The sequence below is a fragment of the Porites lutea genome, chromosome 3 (assembly GCF_958299795.1).
Source record: "Porites lutea chromosome 3, jaPorLute2.1, whole genome shotgun sequence".
NCBI classification, from domain to species: domain Eukaryota; kingdom Metazoa; phylum Cnidaria; class Anthozoa; order Scleractinia; family Poritidae; genus Porites; species Porites lutea.
The window spans coordinates 17097463-17112723 of NC_133203.1; the positions used below are offsets into that span (position 1 = coordinate 17097463).

Sequence of the window (15261 nt, forward strand, 5' to 3'; positions counted from 1 at the left end):
GAGATACACCATATGGAGTAAAATGGCTAAGGGCAAAAGCTCAAAGCCGCCTTTATTTCAATATCAACATTCTATTGTCTGAAAAACATACTTTAAATATCAGCCCAGTAAAGGTGAGGGCACAAAAAACCCCAAAACAAAATTATAGCAGAGCTCCATGCGCGGCGGAGCCCCATAGCTAAGGAAATCTACCCATCCCAGAAAATTTGGTAATCACGTGACTGAGCGACCGACCAACCGTCCGTCCGCACCACAAGCATACCAATGTTTACTCTCACACTTTCTAGCTACTTTGGGAGCCCAGGAGAAAGCTGATTGCTCATCAATGTTGTCATCAATTGACAGCTGTCAAAACAGGGTATCCGCTGACCACTATCACCTGACTTATCACGGGCTCAGGTGTCACTCCATCAAGGTCGAGTATTTTTTGAAGTTTTCCGCTGACAATTTACTCATTTTCAAATGATCGCAGGCTCACGTTTACTTTTGTTTTAAATTCACAACAAATATGTTGTGTTTATGTCAGTATCGCCCCGCACTATTACAATTTTGATTTCAAACTGACCTGAGACGCAAAAATTCAGCCAGTTTTTTCGAAATACAGGCGGGGAAGACCTTTTCTTACCATGGTCACGTGTTGGTCACGCTCCACGTCCAATTTTTATGCTCTGATTGGTTAAAATTTTACAGGTGAGTTCATGCGTAAAATTTATGCAGCATCTTGAAAGTTGTTTACTTTGACAGCTGAAGCTGACAGAATTTTGAGTCAACTTGTGATGTTTTTAACTGTCTTTTTCCACTGGATGTACAAAATGAAATACAGCTGCTATCAAGAGTGTTCTCTTATTCATGGCTGGTTTGTTTATTGGGTTTTTGAATGAAAAATGCGTCACTTGTCAAAGCGGATAATCCGATTTTGGATGGCATCGTTTTTGTCTTTCACCTTGCTGGATGTGTACAAGAATTATAAAGGCTCAAGCGATCCTTGCCTTACTTGATAGCTTTCAGGAGCTGCATCTCGAAATATGGTAAGCCTGAGTAATTATTGTATTTAAATCTAATTTCATGAAGTCCAGCGGCGCAGTTTATGAAGCTAGTTTATGCACGTTTGTATTAAGATTTGACTGAGACACTGATCTGACCTCGTATGAGGTTTGATATTATATAAGCTTATAAGCTTACAGAACTTTAAAAAGCCTTTAGTTGATATTAATTCACCGTAAATAGAAATAAAAAACTTTCCGAAGAATATTTAGTTATAATTTTGGCTGTAGAAAGAAAGCTTTGAACGATTTTTTTGTCGTGAGTTCATCTTTGAAAACAGCCAACATCGGGAAACCGGCGGCTTAAAACATAAATTTTAAGCTTACTAGTAAAGACTTGAGGATTCTTAGACACACTTAAATACTCATTTGTTTTCGTGAATGAAAATTGTTGTCTCTGTAAATGTTCTATCGAATTATTTTTCCTTATTGATTTTTGGTAGTCTCAAAAGTGTAATTTTCATCGCTTTGCCGTTTGTTTTCAGCTGTTCATAAACATTGCTTGCAGGAGCACTCAAAATGCCAAGTGTATCAAACGCTTTTTAAGATGACACATCGTTATAAAACTGTTAATAAAAAATAGACTCAATAAATTCTTTATCACTTTGAAGCGTAACTCTTTTAAAATTTCTTCGCAAATTTGGCGCTTGTCAAAAGGTAGAACCGGCTGGCTGTATAGGTGATTTTGGAAATTTTTTGAATGGTTTCGCTAATTAAACGTCCACGCGTGCTTCGGTCCTGAATATTGAATGAATGCAATTTGTCTTGAAAAATTGTGAAATACTGCATTTTGTACGAGGTCTGTATGATAAAAACAGCGCCTCATAGTACTCTTTCTCCTCAGATGTGGTGTATAAAAAAAATAAAAGATTGGTTTGCACGCACCCAGATTTATTGGCAAGAATTTGCAAACTTGTTGAACGCAAAAAATTCGGTCCGATTTGTTTTCCAAGAATTTGTTTTCCACGCCTTATCTACTGTGATCAAGAGCCATCATTGCTCTTACATGTGACCAAAGACTATTTTTTGGGTGTACATATAAGGCTATATCAACTCGATACAAAATTTGTTTCACTCCAAAATCACTTAGCTTTTCCCTCAAAAGTCACATGAATGTGCCCTTAAGTTAACTGATTTGTGGAATACAAAATTATTGTTTGATTTAAGTTATAAATTTATCAATGCGAGCTTCGCTTTTAGCTGTGGCTAAATATATATATTATATATTTATGTACAATGTCAACAACAATACGTATCAGAGAGGTTGGGAAAAGAGGAGCAGGTGGGTAAAAATGAAAAGCGTCTTCACTCGATAAAAGTGTGAAAGAATGATCAATAATCGATACTCGCCTTGATTTCATACGAGCTCAACTCCCTAGAGGGAAAATATGCTAAAATGTGTCATCCTAACCCATCTAATACGTCCCGGATGTTGTCACGCCAACTTTCTTTTCAGCGTCACACATTCCTAGAAAAGATATACTAAACAACAGTTCCGCAAAAGGCATAAAAATCCTATTTGCAAGCAAATATTCCATTTATGCCTTCCTTCCCCCCTTAAACATATCAATTAATGAGATGCATTGCCTGTGCTCGTTTACTGGGCTCATTGTCAAAGAGATACACCATATCGAGTAAAATGGCTAAGGGCAAAAGCCCAAAGCCGCCTTTATTTCAATTCATTCTATTGTCTGAAAAACATACTTTAAATATCAGCCCAGTAAAGGTGAGGGCACAAAAAAACCCAAATGCAATGTAATGGAAATGACATTGCAGCCCCACCCCAGGAAATGCATCTCATTAGAATAAAAGGTAACAGTGGTGACGAATTACAATTGAATTAAAAGCCGCAAAAAGGATGGTCAAACATGGCCCTTGCACAATGAATAGACCAAAGCTACGGAAATGCAGCCCCTGCCAGCATCTCCAAAAAGCAATCCTGTACAACTCCCCACCAGTTGTAGAGGATAACTTAACAATTACTTATGAAAATGTAAAAACACTAAGCAGCTACAATGCAACAAAAGAAATTTGACAAGCATGACCGTCCAAAGCCCTTGCAAATGGACGGCGAAGCAACTAGGAAAGTGCAGCCCTTGCAAGCACTCCAAGAAAATAATAATCGTGAGCATTGACCTTAAAACGGTAGAGAGTGGCTTCACCTATTTTAACATCAGCAAATAATATGGAAAATTAAGAAAATGCTGCCCACGCAAGGAAATCCATGACTAGTCATCATGACCATCCTCAAAAGGAGAATATTATGGAGCTAGCTTGAGAAAGAAGAGACCCTAATATACTTCAAAAAAGCGTTGGATTTCCAGCGACCTAGAATTCTAATCTGTGCGTCGGACATCCCCCGCTCTGCAGCATGAGAGGCAGCCCCTATCGGGAAACTATGCCCTTTGTAGACAGAAGGATTAAGACCGCAAAGCTTAATTGCAGAGGAAAGCTGGGCACTGAACCAAGATCTTGACACAGGTGACCCATCATCTTGAATAAAAAGTGCACCCTGACTATCACCCCTTGCTGATAAAAATTGCAACAAAATTTTGACAGGGCAAAAAGTACTTTGGGGTGAAATAACTAAATAAAAGGGGGGCTGGTTATAGATGTGCTTGAAATTCAAAAATTTAGTGTTGAAACCGACGACCTCATGTGCACCGTTCACTAGTTTGGTCAACTGATGGATTTGTATGGGCAGAGGAGTCGTAGCGGAGAAGGTGATCCCACCCACCCTTAAAAAGCCAAAAAATGCAGTACTGCACATGGCCTGAAACATAAGAATCTGGTATTTTGACAATGGTAATAACTAAGCAGATCGCAACAACTTAGGCAGGATGGGAATTGTAATAGGAAGCCTGCTGTCTAAACGAGCATGCAGCTTCCCATAGCCCTTAAGCATCTGGAGCACAACAAAAGCTTTAGATGGGTCAGGATAACCTGAAAGTTTGTGCGAATAGCTTAGAGCCGAAACATAAGTATTGACTGTTGAAGCAGCATACTTGAGGTCATATAGATAAGCAATAAATAATCAAAACATTGGTATAGATGTGGGAAATTGCAAAGGTAACCCTGGAATGGTCAAACAAGTAAAACGGTGAAACAAGTTCCATCCCCGCTGGTAAGTTGGAAGGGAGGATGATTGCAAACTAGACTGCATAAGTGTTGCAACTATGGCTGCCAACTCTGGGGCTGCAGATGCAGGGGCATCTCCGTTGGAAGCTTGTCCATGTGAGCAGGAGCCAATTGTTTGAAGGACTGAACCTGTAACCGAGATAAAGAATCGGCTAAGCGGTTCTTGACACCAGCAATATGCTTAGCCTTAAAAACAATATTGTAGTCTAAACAGATTAGGACAAGCTTCCGAACGAAAAACATCAAGGATTTGTCCTTACTTGACTGCTTATTGATCACGTGGACTAGAGATTCATTGTCAGTAAAAAAAAGAATACAGCGATTACGCATCACGTGACCCCACAAGTACAGGCTTAATACAATAGGGTAAAATTCTAATATGCCAATGTTACAATAGGACCAAGTTGCGGGCCATTTCCCATAACACCACCTACTACCAAAAATAGCACCGAATCCTAATGCACCCGAGGCATCAGTATACAAGTCAAGTTTAGAAGAAGAGTACCAAGTTTCTTCCAGGAAAAAGGATCGGCCATTGAAATTAGATAAAAATGATTGCCAAACTTTTAAATCTTCTTTTACATCTTTTGAAAGTCGAATAAGATGGTGTGGGGATTGAATACCCACTGTTAGATCAATCAATCTACGCAAAAAGGCTCTGCCTGGTACTATAACAGAAGAAGCAAAATTTAATAGGCCGGTTAAGGATTGCACCTCCCTCAAGGTGGCCCTCTTCCGATGTAAAAAATCCGAAAGCAGAGTGGAACATTTATAAAGCTTATCAGGAGGGAAACGAGCCTCCATTAGCACAGAATCTAATTCAATTCCAGCAAAAGATAATGTTGTTAAAGGCCCAAAAGTTTTTTCCGTTGCTATAGGGATGTCAATACAAGAGCACAGATCAATAAACAAATCCAGTTGAGCTTGACAGAGCTGCCTGTCTGGAGCAACAATTAGGAAATCATCCAACAGATGGATAATATGGTCTATTTTCAATTTGTGCCAGGCAACCCATTCAACTGCGGTGCTAAAAATTTCAAATCTTCTACAAGAACTTGCACAACCCATAGGCATGCAGTGATCAAAATAAAAAGAACCCTGCCAGTGCATACCTAAAAGGCCATAGTCATCTGACTGTATCGGGATTATCCAAAATGCATTTTGGATATCAGGTTTTGCTAAGTAACTGCCCTGACCAGCCAGTTTGATGCATCTTATGGCATCTCCAATAGTCGCATAACAAACAGTACTGTTTTCATGAGAAATCCCGTCATTTACAGAAGCACCCTTAGGGAAAGACAAATGATGAATAAGCCTAAACTCCCCAGGTGATTTTTGGGGACCACACCAAGTGGGGAAACAACAAAGGGGGATATTGGGGGAGACTCGAAGGGACCGGCTAAACGGCCAGCTGCCAGCTGCAATTTTTGCATCAACGACGGTTGGATTGTGTACAGCTGATAAAAGATTTTTGGCGTGCGAGGACTCCAGGATCCCTTGAAAATGAAGGGGAAAACCATGTGTAAACCCATCAGAAAGAAACATCACAGTTGAATGGTTATACCCGGACAAGAGATACAAAAGCCTACTAAACTTTACTGGGGTTGGGAGGTGAGGATTTGGCTCCTGAGGATTTGGCATTGGTAGTCGTTCTTGGTGATTGCTTTGATTGGGAACGAAAAGTAAAAATACTCATTCGATGAGCACCCTCACACTTGGGGCAGGAATGCTTAAAGGAACATCCAGCACACTGAGCCCCCTTGTGAAATTTAAAGCAATAAACTTTAGGGACAATGCTGGACTTCCCAGGAAGAGAGTGTTTCTTACTAACGGGTTGCTGTGATCGCATCCACAATTCCCAATGGATGACTCCCCAAGGAAAAGCTGATGGCTGATTTTGCCGTAAATAACGAAAATTCTCATCGTAATAATGCCAATCGTGTCCCCGCGCAGCCAAATCCTGCACAATCTCCCCATACTTCATGAGGGCGGGGGCCTCTGAAGGAAATTGGCTAGTATATACCCCAACAAATACCATAAAGCTACTCATCCATGACGAGATGGTCAAAAGCTTTCTGGTCTTAGTGACCGGTTCTAAGGCTAGTGACGGAGGCTGAGTGCCACCTTCATTTTGTAAAACAACTTGATATTTGCTTTCTAAAGTAGGGTTGGTGGCCAAAGCCCCAAAGTCAATAAACTCATTTTTCAGAATCTTTGCTCGCAGCTTAGCAGACGCACGCGCATCAATGGGTAGACTTGGTGAAGTAAACAGGGTGCTAGGCAATGGAGGGGTTATGGTTGGTAAATCACCTGACAGCCTCTCCTGAAATTAGCTAACAGCTCCGTGTATGATTGATTGACCAGGACTATCTGCAGGAATTCCAACCGCAGGCACCTGATATCTGGTCAGCTCCAGCTGCATCGCCAGTAACAGGCACATCAGAAATCTGGTCAGGAATCTGGTGATATTGGCGTTCTAGTCTCCACTTGTTGATGAGAGTCGTCTTGTAACCTCATCAGACACCCTACTGACGATCTGCTCCAGAAGAGCCTGAGGTAAGACCTCGGCCAAGACCTCTTGAGGCTGCATCTGCTGAACAACTCCTGCTTAGCCTTGACTGGATTTGACCCGGCGGGAACGCTTTCTAGCTGGGGCAGCAACAGTGGAGGCAGATTTGGCTCTCTTAGGAGGCATTATCTGCAAACAAATGGAGAAGAAAAAGGGGAGGAATCATGGAAATAGACAGCTAATAAAGACCAATTAACATTTAGAAGACATGAACACCTTAAAATAAAACAAACAGGCTGCGTCATGCCATGTCAGACAAGAAGTCGACGCACCATCAAGCCCACAAAAAATGGCCAGAGTTAAATAAAACACACAAAGGCTCCCCAAACACAGGGAATTAACAGTAAATTCCTCAACAAGTAAAACTGAGCTAAAAAGCTCAAACGTGACGAGGGAAGCACAAGGTAAAACCTTATATATGCGAACCCATCGTAACAAACTGGGACGAAATGTCCACACAATAACACGGGGAGCCAAAAACTGGAGAGAAACCCCGAATCAATGAAACGAAGAAGGTGTCCATTACATATCTAAAAATTTAAAGAAAGCAAAGCACAAAATGAAGGAAATAAGCGGTATTATCGCATGCGAAGACATGAAAAGGTGTCAAAAATTCAAATAAGCGGTATATTCAAATGTAAAGATGCAAAAACGTGACAAATATTCAAAGCATGCGAATTGCTCTTAAGATAGCGCCTCAATAGCTACAATATAACTGGTACTGACCAACAGAATTTAAATGAACGCCATCATTTAAATAAAAATCCTTACGGGGGGACGAAAAAGGGGTGTGCACCCAGCAAAAAACATTGGGAAGGTCTCCTAAAACGGCGTCCCTGTACTGATTCAAAGCGGTAGCGTTCGTGAGAAATTAAGTCGGGGACGCGGCACATGAGAAAACATGTGGGATAACATGACAAATGTCGACCACGCGGACAGCGAGATTATCCACCAAGAAACGAACAAAATCATCTATTTCTGAACCCACCACTTCAGGACCGACACGAGTTAAATCGTTTGTCCCTATCTCCAGAATTATGATATCCAGAGAAAACTTTTTGACCATGTGCAGATCAAACATGTGAAGTTTAGGCACTGTCTGACCTCCCACGCCATGCATAAAAACCACAGCAGTACCCTTAAGGTTATAATTTAAATCTGCCCGCTGGTCAAAACCTGTTTCCAAGTCATGACACAGCCTACGAATGAAGGAATGGCCTCAGATAAGTACAATGGGTGACGAACGCGCCATATTTTAGCTTAAAAAAACAGAGCGAGTTATACGCGCGGCACGGTGAAAAAACCGCAGAATTCTAACCAAAAGCAAAGGATAATCTCAACTTTCCTCAAAAGAGGCAGAGAGAACAAAGAAAATAAGGAAAAACTTACCGAATAAAGACAGACAGTGTCGGATAAAAATGAAAAGCGTCTTCACTCGATGAAAGTGTGAAAGAATGATCAGTAATCGATACTCGCCTTGATTTCATACGAGCTCAACTCCCTAGAGGGAAAATATGCTGAAAAGGTCCCATCCTAACCCATCTAATACGTCCCGGATGTTGTCACGCCAACTTTCTTTTCAGCATCACACATTCCTAGAAAAGATATACTAAACAACAGTTCGGCAAAAGGGATAAAAATCCTATTTCCAAGCAAATATTCCATTTACCTTCTAAGCCAAGTAAACACTATCTGCCCTTCAGCGAAAAGTGACAACTCGTTTTTCTTGTGACGTTAAATGTCCTTCTTGTTTTTGGTGTTTTAAGTCTGTCACGTCACAGTTTTCAGATAGTAATCGATACTCGCCTCGATTTCATACGAGCTCAACTCCCTAGAGGGAAAATATGCTAAAAATGTCCCATCCTAACCCATCTAATATGTCCCAGATGTTGTCACGCCTACTTTCTTTTCAGCGTCACACATTGCTACAAAAGATATACTAAACAACAGTTCGGCAAAAGGCATAAAAATCCTATTTCCAAGCAAATATTCCATTTACCTTCTAAGCCAAGTAAACACTATCTGCCCTTCAGCGAAAAGTGGCAACTCGTTTTTCTTGTGACGTTAAATGTCGTTCTTGTTTTTGATGTTTTAAATCTGTCATGTGACAGTTTTCAGAATTCCAAAATAGCCGTTAAACTAGTGTTTAAAACAAAAGTTGCTAACATCTATTAGTTTTCAATTAACGTCCTATTCTTAGGGAAATGGTTCTGTATTGAGGACTCCTTCTGCCCCAAAGATGTGTTCCAGCATCTGCTGTACGAATTTCAAGAGAGTGGTTGTGGATTATCACCTCACTCGTTAATGTTCCTTCCCCACTGGAAGTTTCCCTACAAGTCTCAGACTAAAAATATCATACAAGATGTATTATTTTAGGCTGATGACCAACTTATTAGACAAAGACGAAGTGACACAACTTATGACATAGGAAACCTTCTGCAGAAATTGTAGTCTTTCTGAAGGCCTTTCTTTCGAGGCAAGGAAAGCAATGCAAAGAGCTTCTGGTTTAGCAGGCTTTCAAAACAGCCTGTCAAAGCGCCCTACCCCGATATGTCAATAATGTGCAAAGAAACTGAGCGCAGGGCCACTCAAGAGTTAGAAACTATATGGTGGCCAAATTTGTTGTAGAGAGCTACAATCAGGGACAAAAGTAGTTGACACACTTGTTTGAAACGGGTGCTTTTAACAAACATTTAATTCATTTATTATTTCATTCCTTTTAAACGCCGTAAATCCCCCGACCCCCCGAATCAATGTTGTCTGAAGTAAAAAAAAGACTTGAGAGTCCAAAATTCAACATTGATTTTGGGGGGAAGGGGTTGGGGTAGAACAGGGAAGGGGATAAGTATATTCACTATGCAAAAAGGGGCCATTTTACGGAAGTGTGTCAACACTTTTGTCCCTCATTGTCTGAATGCAAAATTGTGCTACTGCACACAAGTTGAGCCGTGCATGACACTGATTTTAACTGAAATTAAAGGAATCAATGACATAATTATGTTATTGGTGCTGGGGGTGACATTGACTTATTCACGACCGAATTATAGGGCCAATTCGAATTACGCGACGACGTAATAAAAGGGCTGCGATATCCAGAATTAACGTCGATATGGTTTACAAGCTAAAAACTGATGCTGAAACTCGTGCACACGTACAACTTTTGATGAATTTCAAGGGGGTGCGTACTGAAAATATTTTTATAAAGTGAATATTTCTCGTTCTTCACTTTATCCGATTGTTAAGGCCCAAACAATCACGGATAGGGTAAGGATTGACACGTAGTGGGGATAGTCACTGGCCGGCCACGGAAATATAGAGCGTTAGTGAGGAGCGGCCGTCACTGCGTTCAATATGGAAACTACGGAAAAGTGAAGGTAAATTCATAGCTAATTCAATAAAAAACTAAGGACAGCGTAGCAACCATTGCAAGTGTACACGAAAACAATTACTTTTAATCCCACCTCGTGACATCCTGTGTGACATGGTAACGCAACGCAAATAGCGTGACATAAGCGCATATGTCTGTGTATATCGACTGCATTTCTCAAGCGAAACCCTGTGTTTTTGTCTATTGTCGGCAGAGAAAATGAAAAAGAGAGCTTTGAAACGTGAACTGGTATTTGACTCTCAAAGAAAACGACAGCTCAAACTGAGGAAAACACTGCTTCCTTTGTGTTACAACGGTTAACCACGTTTCGGCAAACGGAAAGTAACAATATAAGTCTGTTATGACCTCTTAATGTGGATATGTATTCTCGTGGTTAACCGTTGAAACTCCTTATTTGCACCACATCGCTGGAATTTTTCTCGCCAAGAATACGTATTGCGAAGCACTTTCTACATAGCGGAATCTTCTTTTGCCTTTTGTGAGGAATTAGCGCATAAAAAAGGAAATTTTCCAGCGCCCTGCCATCACATCGATCACGTGTTATCCCGCTTTGCTTGTCATCAAGTGAACTTCTGGGCCAAAGTAATTGCTGTTTTGGCGATGATACAAACTGGTGTGTCTATCTTGAAAACAATTTCTTTGCCATTCTGTGATTTACGAGCTGGGAAATGAAATAGTTGTCCGTCCATCATCAATAAACAATCATGGCACTGAATAAATGGCAGGCGGTCATGCAAAATCATCACAAAAGTACATTCCTACGCTAAAGGTTTGGATCAGTTAGGTAAGAAAAGATCTCCAAAAAATAAAAAAAACACATCTATATATAGGGCATAGCACAAACGGCTGGCCCATTATTTGTGAGGTTCATAACCTGTATATTGTTCACGTCCTTTCACTAATGACAAAGGTCAATGTCAAAAATAATGCATGTCCCCTCTGTTACTCTGCAGTACTTCATTCGCTTAAGTTAACCATTTACCAGAACAATTTTCATTGTACCTTAGTGTTTCCATCCTTTTTCCACTATTGATAATACTTGTGAAAACATTACATCCGCAGCAACGGCGTTGATCAGAACACAAATCATTTCGTCTCGACCCGACAGGGTATCAGGAACGTGCGCGGGAGCACAAGATTAAGTAATGACATACGCTTCCTACATTTTACTCTACGTATACTACAAATCAGGACGAAACTTTATAAATTGATGTTTAAAAACAAACAATTTGGCCCACAGAGTAATGTCAGCGCACAAAAATTCAGCAGCGTCAAAAATCTCGCCGGAAAACACTTATACATATTTCAGACAATCAGGGACAAAAGTAGTTGACACACTTGTTTGAAACGGGTGCTTTTAACAAACATTTAATCCATTTATTATTTCATTCCTTTTAAACGCCGTAAATCCCCCGACCCCCCGAATCAATGTTGTCTGAAGTAAAAAAAAGACTTGAGAGTCCAAAATTCAACATTGATTTTGGGGGGAAGGGGTTGGGGTAGAACAGGGAAGGGGATAAGTATATTCACTATGCAAAAAGGGGCCATTTTACGGAAGTGTGTCAACACTTTTGTCCCTCATTGTAGCTGTGGTAAATTTCAGATGCACTTTTTCATTTAGAAAACTGCAATGCAGCAGGAACCATGATTGTGACAAATTTATAGGGATGTAATAGACAAAACATCCCAGTTACAGTCCCTGGTGTCACAAGAGGAAAAAAATTGTAAACAGGTACGAAAAGAGTTGATTTACCCATCTGGCTTGCTGATTAATCATACGAGAGATTTTTCAACTAGTTTAAAAGGTAGTTAATTATAAAACAAATGATAATATAGTTTTACGAAATGACCACGGTATTACAATGATAAAATAATTCATGAATACACTTTACACACCCGAGAGAAATGTGTCTGCAGTAGCAGAACTTGGACTGTAGCATCACCATCTATATTGCTTGCAAAAGAGAAAACAAATTTCATAGGGCTGATGTATTAGCCTTATTAATTAACAATTCAAAAATCTGTTTAAAATAGAAATAGATAAAGATGTTAGCAACTTTTGTATGCTATAGTTGATATAGACGCACTCATTGACATAAAAGAAAGCAAAACAGGGAAAACTTCTAAATAAAAACTATGTTAAAAAGGAAGGAGAAAAATGTCGAAATTGTAATGCACCAAGCAAAGGCGGCACACCTGATCGCATCTCATCTCAGGCAACACAGCCAAAACAAGAGGGTAAAAATCTTTCATCTTTTAATTGCCTTTGATTTTACGCAGCAAATTTCCTCCAAGAAACTTGACAAATGCCGGATTTGAAAACATGTATTTCGCTATCTGAAACTGAATTCAAAAAGGGAACGTACTTACCTGGGCTAACCTCGAAGTACACACAAGATGAGAGGGTAAAACCACGAGATCTTATGGTTTTCAGTGGCCAGGATCCATGGCACCTACTCTCGGATAGACCATCATATGCGAACCACTTAGATTTGAACCTAAAGCAGCCAATGTATGTGTTCTACTACAGAGGGTACAGCCTCGCAATTGGTACTGTCTGTTCTTCAAACGAATGGTATCTGGCTGATTATGGGAATCTGTAATCAGTCCTTTTGAAGAAAAATGGTGCAAGGGAGTTGGCAAGGAAAAGGGCATTTCGTTACAGAATGTTCTCTGGCTGTAGGTACAGACACCGTTACAAAGGATTGGTAAAGTTACCCAGAGATGAGGTCAAGAGTCTGCCATCCAAGAACAGCATCGGCAATTACAGGTGGAGCAATGCTGAAGTGCCTACCACACTGGCTGGGAGCAGGCATTAGCCCTTCTCGGACAGCAGCTTTGATGTACATCTTCGTCGCCTTCTGTGATGCAACTTCCATCAGGTTTACTCCGAAGGCCATAGATATGTCATTTTTCTTTAGGCAGTGATAAGATAAACACGTTGATTTAGCAGTTGTTGTTCGCATAGATGCACATCGTCTCCAGAAAAGATCAAATTCATTCCCCCAGACGTTAATGGTGCCACTTGTGGCTTTATCAAAGACCAAAATCTATAGACCAAATATTGACCAAAAACTGAAATAGCAATATGAAAATCTCTATCAGTTTGGCAAAAAGGCAATACTAAGACAAACAACGCATAGTCAACAATCTGAAGCTTGAAATTGGTAAGTGACAAAGCGATTCTATGACGATTACTTCGATAAGAAGATGGTAAAGTCTATTTGAAAAACTAGATAAACTGAAATTAGACAATTCCGTAAATATGAGCTTAATCCTTGTACTATCAGGAAAAATTATGGGTGTTGCTCTAACAGGCGTTCAAGTCTGCTTTTCACTCTTGAGACAATTATACATCAATTAAACTTAAATCTGTGCTATACAGTAACATTTGTGTAGCTTCCCCCATTACTAAAGAACGAAACTAAATAATATAACAAAAGAAATCGATAACCATATCGGTCCCACTTGTACCAAAGAATAAGAAAAAACCAATGACGTGAGTCCCAGTTGACGTTTCTAACCAAAAAGAGGTTTATGCACACTTTTATATCCAAGTGGGGACACTGAAAGATCCCATAACAAAACCGATAGAAAATCCGTTAAACATTGTAACTACACTAGTTCCGGATACGGATATCTTCATGCTCATTATACTGTTTGTCCCGCATGACGAAAGCTTTCTCCTTCCACTGCCTAGCTATCTGTTTAAGGAATTAGATAAAAATCAGAACAGAGAATGGTTGTAAAACGACAGTCTGACATTAACTAGCACAACAAGACTGTAACCTGGCTAGTCAACCACAGAGACATAGCTCAGCAGTAGTTCAAACAGCATGAATTTGTCTTTTCTTTACACATGTAAGACGTTGTACTGCTTGGTTACTGCTACGACCATGAGTTAATGAAATCTTGCAAAGTATCTTATGAAAATGATAGGTCTTAAATAGCAGTGTCAAAACAATAGTTCAACACGTAGATCAGCTGCAAAACTGCAAAGTTTGTCATCTTTTGATGGGTTCCCATCACACTCGGTCAATAAGATGTCTATTACTTGTTCCTTGTGGTGCTAAAGTTATCGCTGAGATGCAATGTGTGGCTAAGTGCATCTTGAAGATAAAAAACACCATTAGATGCAATTGTAGCAAAGGGAACTAAATCAAGTAAACGAGACGTCAGAAGACTTGTGACACTCTAAGGAGACCACACATATACTGAACTTTCAATCCGTTGATAGTTAATGTGCAGAAAAGAGTATTCGTCAGACTAGAAATAATTTAGCAGTTGATATGGGGCTGCATTTGTTTAGGTTTCAGGGAGTGTTATAATTGAGATAGATTTTTATTCAAGTCAATCACTGGAATAGCCCAGTTACAGCCTGGATTAAAGTTTATTGATCCAAAAGCAAGATGTTGATCACCCATAATAGCAACTAATATACAGTACATGAAAATTTAATTATTGCATAAAAGTATCTGAGGAGTCCACCTTGATTTTAGATTGATGGGTGCCATAATCTCTTTCAAAGTAACCACAAATTATATCATCTATGAACTACAGAAAAGAAAAAAGTCATTTTAGTACCCTCAAATGAAATCTGTTAATAAGATCAGCAGTGCTGTAGTTTCGAGACGTTATAAGTGATCTTTAGTGCCCAAGGAAATTATAAATCAAACTTCAGATTGAAGCCATTTATTCTGATCCTAATTTGTTTTAATTTATTAAGTGGGCTGTGTAGTAGGTGCTAGTTAGTTTTCATAGAACATGCATGGGAAACATGCAATGTGGAGAGGAGGTGCCCTGTAACAAAATTCCTGGATGTATATAATTATATTTTTCCGTTTCACTGGCAGAAAAATCCGTGTCAGTGTCGTTCTCTGTTTCCAACGTATCGTAATTACGTGTCGGGTCCATAATATTGTCTGAAGAGCAATAAACATTATAATTCTGTGACCAAGACAACTACGCCTTGTTCTCACTGTAACGTCAGTCTTGTATGTTCACTCTGCCCTGGAGCATTCACAACCCTGAGAGCGGGCCAAATAGAATTCAACAATCAGTTTGCCATTTTAACAAATTTTATATCAATTCCATTTCCGGAAAAAAAAACAGTTCCTTTTCAC

General features: G+C 39.8%; 1 protein-coding gene across 1 annotated transcript; it reads right to left on the reverse strand.

Annotated features, from left to right (window-relative positions):
• Positions 1–4217: 4217 nt before the first annotated feature.
• On the reverse strand, positions 4218–5726 carry LOC140931707 (uncharacterized). The gene has a single exon (XM_073381469.1). It carries the CDS (start codon positions 5724–5726, stop codon positions 4218–4220), a length of 1509 nt encoding a protein of 502 aa, XP_073237570.1.
• Positions 5727–15261: the final 9535 nt, after the last annotated feature.

Coding starts and splice junctions, on each gene's coding strand:
- LOC140931707 (XM_073381469.1), bottom strand. CDS start 5,726: ATGTTTCTTTCTGATGGGTTTACACATGGTTTTCCCCTTCATTTTCAA.